Below are 7561 nucleotides of genomic sequence, written 5' to 3'. Positions count from 1 at the left end.
GAAGGAAGGGGGGGAGGAAGGAAGGAAGGAAGGAAGGAAGGAAGGAAGGAAGGAAGGAAGGAAGAAAAAGTAGCACACAAGCTACCAATAGCCAATAACCAAAGCAACTGATGTAAAATGCTATGTTCAAAGTTTCTCTGAGGCGTGGCTTTGAGTGTCAGAAATAAAATTTCAATGATGAACTAATTTTCTTCTATTATAATGTATTTTACACTTCCAAAAGACAATGATTTACATAATAAGTGTTTGATTCAGTGGATGCTTATGGACATCAAATTTATCTTTACTGCCTGTATTGCTGGAGTTTTGCTAAGAAACTTGCCTGAAATAAAACGACCATGACAATGTTCTGTACTCAATATATTTCTAAGCCCATGACACTCACACAATAACTCTTTAAGTGCATGGACTCATTTCAGGCCCTTATTTGTGTTTACTAAGCATAAAGTAATCTTACTAGTAATAGTATTTACAAAACTAACCCCAGAACAATATATTGTTATCAGCACAGGCCTAAGAAAATAAAATGTCCTTCAAACTGTCCACATGAGCTCTAGAGGAACATCTTTCATTTCTGCTAGTGGTAGCTCTAAAGGAGAGCTGTACGGCTGGGCTGATGGAAAAAAGGTTGCAGCAGAGAGGTTTCCCAATTTGCCAACACAGAAAAAAAATCGATACCTAAACTTCTACTACCTGTCAATCTACCCCAGTCCTAGAGAATTTAGCAACCTGACTAGGACAGGTTATGTAAAAAAAAACAACACCTACTGACAAGAGTTAGCAAAAAATAATAGGAATATAGCACCTTGAGGGAGGAAGACCAGAGCCACATTCTGGAGAAAAAAATTAATAGAAGAAACAAAAGAGGAATTTAATAAAACTATAATAAGAATTTTTAAGACAATATATTAAAGTATAAAGGAGATTCTCGAAGTGTTTTTTTTTTTTTTTAAAAAAAAGCTCACTCAGGATTTATATGAAAAAGTAGAAAACTGGAAAAAAAGAAAGAAGTTATTAATAAATCCAAAATCATTATCTTGAAGATCAAATGGAAGAAATATAACAGAGTGAAAATACCAAAAAAAAAAAAAGAGGAAAAAAGACAAGACTTAAATATATGAATAATAGGAGTTCTAGAAAAAGATAAACTTATGTAGAATTTGATAAAATGTCTAAGCTTCAAGGATAGAGAGAAAAATTCTTACACACTGTCAAACCAAACAAAAGGTTACAGACAAAAAAATACATTTCAGGTAAGTTTTTTGGAAAAAGCAAGAAAAAGATGGGGAATAAAAATAGTTGTTATATCCATAAGCACCCATTAATTCAGATTTTATTACATAAGCCATTGTCTTTTGGAAGTGGGAAATATATGCATAGTATAAAAGAAGAAAATGAATTCATTGAAGTTTTATTTCAGGATGCTCAAAGCTACACTGCAGAGAAACTTTAAATAGTATCTGCACATGAGTTGCTTTGATTATTGGTTTATGTTACCTTTTATTTTCTAAAGAATTTATTTAGAAGTTTTTATAGAAAACTGATTAAAGATTGAGATGTCAATATTTACTAAAATTTAATTTTTTAAAAAATCAAGCAACCATTAGCCTCTTATGTGCAACATCAGGAGACAGAAAATACTGAAACATTTATGAATAATGAAAGAAAAGGCCTGTATGCCAGAAACAGTATAACCAACTAAAATATCATCCAAATGTAAAGGTGAAAGAAGTCACTTTTTGGATATGTAAGGATTCCAAAAGCATATCACTCAGGGCCCTTCCTAAAATAATTATTGCTGGTGAAAGTTTTTCTAAGAACAAAGATCTTCAGATAGGAGTTGAAGATACAAAAAAGAAAACATTATTGAACAGTAAATCTCTAGTAGTTATAGTTAAATACATGTAGACAATAATGCAACTGTGAAATATGAGACAAGGAAAACTTAAGAATATTGTACATTTTATTCTGTGAAAATATAAACTGAAATATTAGCTTTGAGGGAATATAAGAGATCCAAATTAGAGTAAAATGTCCTGTCATATAGAAGTTTGGTTTTAAGAAATTAAAGCAAAAGAAGGCTGAGAAAATGGTGAAGATAAAAGAACAAAGAAAATTAGCACCTATTCTTTGACATAAAAAAAGAAAGCAGCAACTTCTTGGGTAAAATAATTTTATAATTGTGTGTTTTTCTTCAGAACTAGTGTGAAAGTAGGATTGAAAAAAAGCACCTCAAAAAAAAAAAAAAAGCAGCACCTCTTAAGAGACAAGATAACTTGGTTTTTGGGAATGTTGTGCTTTCCACAGTGGAAACCTTTACCAAAAAATAAAGGGCTAACAAAACCTGCAGATTAGAAGCCTCTGGTGGATTTAGTGTCTTATCAAATCGTGAAGGAACTCATTCAACTCAACAAACTAATGGCAGCCAGTAATGGCAATTAAATTTGTGAGTTCCAGTAAGAAGGTGGCAAGGTAGATGCTGTTGCATCCATATACTCTTAACATTTTTAGGTGCTTCAATGTGAAGTGGTAAATGAAGAATGTAGTATATTTTCATACACAGAAAGCTCTTGACTCTCAATGTAATTATTCCCATTTGTATTTAAGGAGAAACAAACAAAAAATTCAGCGTATACCTGAAGATTCAACCAATGACCCCAGACCTGGGTTAAGGTATTAGAAGGGAGAGAGAGAAAAATGGTCATTAAAAAATTTTTTTTTTATTAATCTAAGAAATGTAAGGAAATGCAAAAAAGAGGAAAGAATAGTTAAAAATAAAAAGAAAATGTTTCAAGAAACGTATGTGGAATGGGTTAAATTCCCAAAATAATAGATTTAAGATTAGGTTTAAAAAAAAAAAAAAATCCTGTTACATGTTATTACCAGTAAGACTCTTAAAACAAAATGACAAAAAAAGACCCTAACACATTTTTCCTAACAACTTATTGGAATCATTACTATTTTATACAGCAAATAATTTTCCTCAATATCCTACTTAAAAATTTTATAATAAAAAAATCGACATTATACCTGGACTTCAGAGGATGTTCCATCTTGTGCTAGAGCCAATAAAATGCTGACGCTGGTCTTCAGATGTTGTCCTGAGCCAATACCACCAACATAACGATGCAAACAGCCTAGAGCCAATGAATGTCCAGTTCTGGATACAACATCCCGAGCTGATTTCAACCTGGAAAAAAGTTTGTTCAGGGATTGGTTTTCTATTTCATTATGGCAATAAAAAGCTTATGAGCCACACAATAAAAAGGATTTATTCTAGAAATCAGAAAAGACTACAATCATGATTACTTCTTTTCCCACTCACAAATAAGAATTAGAGATTAAATTTAAAATGGCTGGTTAAAGTGATGTATTTCACTGAATAAAGCTTACTTCAATTTTAGAGAAAATTTGAAAACCCACAACTTCTCAGTTTTTAAAATTAATTATTTCTTAAAAAACTAAGAGCCATTTGAAACAAATTTTTCTTACTGGTGCTTCAAATAAAAGAATAGTTTTTATAATTGGCTTTGAAAGTATACAAAAAAATGGTATTTGTATTCACAGAATTACAGAAAATGCTTTTAATTTTCACTTAAGAAATTCCCTGTAATTATAATTTGAAACTTTTTAAAATGTGCAAGTCTTTTTTCTTTGTGAAATATATTTTAATGAAAAAATGTAAAAAGGAGTCATTGTCTACTTTTTAAAATAAGCTTTGAGATGTATTTATAATAAAATTCACCAATTTTAAGTATACATGAAGAGGTACAATGTGATGAGTTCTGATAATTGTATACAGTATGTAATCACCACATCATCATAACATAGAACAGAGGTGTCCTAGAAATAACGTAAGTCACATGTGTAATGTTAAATATTCTAGTCTTGGTACATCTATAGTACATTACAGAAAGGAAAGAAGAAACGGATGAAATTAATTTTTATAATATAGCAGTCATTTTCAGGAATATAAGAAGTTAAAATTAAATGCAATCTGTGAATTCAGTTCTAAAGCATTATACAGATTAGAAAGCTGCCTTCATGTTGTTATTTCAAAAGTAACATTTCGGTGAGCTAAAAAACTGGTCAAATTTTCTCAGTGATAATCATTCATTAAGTCAATAATCTAAAATATAAGAATATACATTTCCCAAGGTCTCAAAGTGATTTTCAATTTGAATGAAAACAAATTCAACCACTAATGACTTTTTTTCTGAACTAGGGCTGAAGCAATGGAAGTTACGCGCTATTAACCAAAAATGGTTTATAAGAATGATTCCTGTCTAAATACTAAGATGGCAGAAGATTTTATTAAGCAAATATAGCTGACAGAGCAGTATATATAAGTGATTTTCGCTTTTCATGGTCAGAAAGTATATCAGCAAGAGATAATGAGGCTGCAGGATACTGACGCATTTTCAAAATATAACCAGATTCTGTCAAATCTAAGACACTACAGATTTTTTTCGTGTAGCATTATTTTATATAGTAGTATCAAAGAAAAAAGTGCTGCCAAATAATTATGATATTTCATAGAGGATTTAAGACAAAACCCAAAATCACATAAATTAAAATGTGAAAAAAAGCGTAATTTAAAATCTATGTAAGAATTAATTTCAGATCATAATTGATTATTTGGAAAAGCTAACAAAGTAAGCACTGTAAACATTTACAAACCATTAACCAGATAGATGCGAATATGAATGAAATGTCCCTGCATTTAATCAGAGTTAAGTTTAAAATAAATATTCCTACAGGTATTGAAGATACTTATAAATTAAAACTTCTTGTAATTAAAGAAAAATTTACCATCAAGAGTTTTCTAAAGAAATACATTCCTATTTTACCTATTATTAACAGAGCACAAACCATTAAATAGGTAGCTAAGATTTTTTTTTACTCTTTAACAAAAGTTGATTTCAGAATCAACTTGGAAAAAGCAAAGCTAATCTAGTGCTAAAAGACAGCAGGAGTCATCCTGTAGAAGATCAAGTGTCTGGGGATATTTTAACTATCTTCTGCTTGCTCATATTATCCTTAATGATTCCCACAGTATACTGGGGCGTTATCCTCTAACCAGCCAAAATGACATTCATGTGTGAAGACAAGGAAAATCATTCTCAGATATGTTAGGTGTTCAGAAAATACTTCTTCAGAACTACAACTTTATTACCACTGCTTCTCCCCACCTCTCTCTCTCTCTCTCTCTCATTAATGATAATGATGTAGTTTGGTAAAATTAGAACTCAAAATATAATAATAGTTAAGAATGATTAATTTATATAACTCGATGTCAGTTCTTTACTACTCTTGCTTTTCAATGTTTCTACTTTAGTACTTAATTTACAACAGTCAGTCACTAATAACTGCATGTTACCATCTTCACCACACTTCTTTAGAACTCTGAGATCAGTCTTCTTAATTTATATTAAAGAAATCCTTAAAATCTAATGCTAACTTTATCCCCTGTTCCAGGGATAATTTAAGAGATGATAAACTTAGCAGCACTTAGGAAAAAAGATGGCTTGTTTTCAAAAGAGAATAATTAACAGGGAGAATAATGGTGGGGGTGGGGGGAGCAGCAATGGAAGGACAGTGAGCCAAATGTACTCAGAGCAGAGTACACATAACTGAGAGAGGTCCTGTTAACAATCCTCTTGATTCCATTATATAACAGTCAAGAGCTGAAACTGAAACCCTCACCACACTGAAAGTATCTAACATATTACAACTTTCTCAGATTCTAGATTTTAATCAATTATTGAAATAAATATTAAGGCTGCTATGAAAAATCACAAAATCCTGTCACATGTTATACCATGTGGAAAACATACAGTCCAGTTAATAATTATTAATTACTTAAAAGACATCTTAGCCTATATGAGAAACTTACTTGTTAGTAAAGAGACTCACTTACTTGTCAAAGCTATACTGGGCCATTCTAGCAATAAAAGTTGCTTCTCCAACCACCTGAGCCATTCTTCCGAGAGCTTCCCCTGCTGCACATCGTAAGATGGGATTTGGGTTGTCAAGAGCACCCATAACTAGTGTCAGAGCAGATTTACGAACTTCCTCAGGTCCTAAAGTACTTTTGTTTTCGGCCAGGCCCTATGGTTATTTTTTTTTGAAGGAAAATTCATAACTCACATTAAATAAAAGAAAAAAACATGGTGCACTCCTTGTAAATATACATATAATTCACGCATTTTCTTTAGTCATCTTTCACATGCATATACTATGCCTAAAACCAATACTTGTTAAATTGAAAGCAATCACTTTCCTAAACATGATTCAGAACAGATATGCAACACAGTTATAGTTCAACAATCCCTAGGTGTGTCTCTATCCAAAGACTAATACTTCAAAGTTGTTTTTATACATTAAGGACACTGTTTATTAAATCAACTGTTATTCAAGGAAGGAAAAGACCTGATAACTATGAAACTTTGATCCATTTATATAAAATTCCAGAGAAGATAATTATGTCACCAAGAATATATCCAAAATATACCTAAAGACAAAATGAGGTAAGAATAATCAGTAACTGAATGTTGATACAGTTTGTTCATCATACTAAATGTTAATAGCTCTATTATAGCTATAGTTACTGTCTTGGAACTTTACTTACTTTAAACCAAAAATCCAAGTCATGGTGCCTGGGGAAAATGTTAACTACAGCAGAGGCATTAGTGAGCACACCTATGAAGAAAAGCGTACTGTACAGCCATATTACAGTTGGCTCACTGGACTTCCAACCACTGAGGGAGGCCATGACCACCGCACTCCTTCTTTTAAAAAACTCAGATGTTGGTATCAGCTGATTGGGCGTATACTAATAGGGCATATACTAATGTTTATTTAAATGGTACAAACCTGTATTTCTATAACCAATGCCTATATCCCTTTTCCCTGATGTTTACAAAACATGATTTAATTCATGTCCATTTAAACAATTGCTGCGATTTTATTTTAAAACAGTAATACAATAAGCTTAGTTCTAAATAATATAAAAAGTTCTCAAGTACATCATAATAGAAGCTACAGGTTGCATAGTATAGTACATAAACTCTGACAGGCAAAATAGTTGTTATTGCACTTCGTATGTATAGAAACTGAGGTTCAAAAAAAGTAAAAGGAATTACACAAGACAAACCTAGTGAGCAGCTAAACCAGAACACGATCTTGAAGTGCAGCATTCTTTCAACTATATAACGTAGCCTCTCCTGATTTATGATCCAAATCACAAACTCAACTTAACCTTTATCTAGTTAACCTTCTTTAGAATATTAGACCTTATTATTCAAGCATCTTTGAAAATTCTGGAAGAACTTACCAGCATTTGTAAAATCTGAGGAATCAAATAGAAATAAACTTTAATATTAACATATAACATATTTCATTATAACAAGCCTAATATAAAGTTTCTAGTAACTTAATAAAAATAATATAAAAACATAGTTATAAAGTGATATACATATAAATATCATACTAGTCTAGATATACCTGCCTTATTTAGGCATTAATGAAAATCTTGGTTCAGAACATTTGCTGTTTTAAA

The 7561-nt window shown here is 31.3% G+C and overlaps 1 protein-coding gene across 2 annotated transcripts in view; it reads right to left on the bottom strand.

The window, feature by feature from the left end:
• HEATR5B (HEAT repeat containing 5B) overlaps window positions 1-7561 on the bottom strand; it is a 73850-nt gene that overhangs the window by 38805 nt on the left and 27484 nt on the right. For both annotated transcript variants that reach the window (XM_011372087.2, XM_011372088.2), the window contains exons 18-19: window positions 5921-6111; window positions 3031-3190 (exon numbers count right to left, since the gene is read on the bottom strand). In XM_011372087.2, coding sequence (XP_011370389.1) covers window positions 3031-3190; window positions 5921-6111 — 351 coding nt within the window. The remainder of the gene's footprint in view (window positions 1-3030; window positions 3191-5920; window positions 6112-7561) is intronic.

This window comes from Pteropus vampyrus, unplaced genomic scaffold (genome assembly GCF_000151845.1).
Source record: "Pteropus vampyrus isolate Shadow unplaced genomic scaffold, Pvam_2.0 Scaffold200, whole genome shotgun sequence".
Taxonomy (NCBI): domain Eukaryota; kingdom Metazoa; phylum Chordata; class Mammalia; order Chiroptera; family Pteropodidae; genus Pteropus; species Pteropus vampyrus.
Note: the sequence above shows the minus strand (reverse complement) of the source record. Positions and strands in the feature narration are given on the sequence as shown.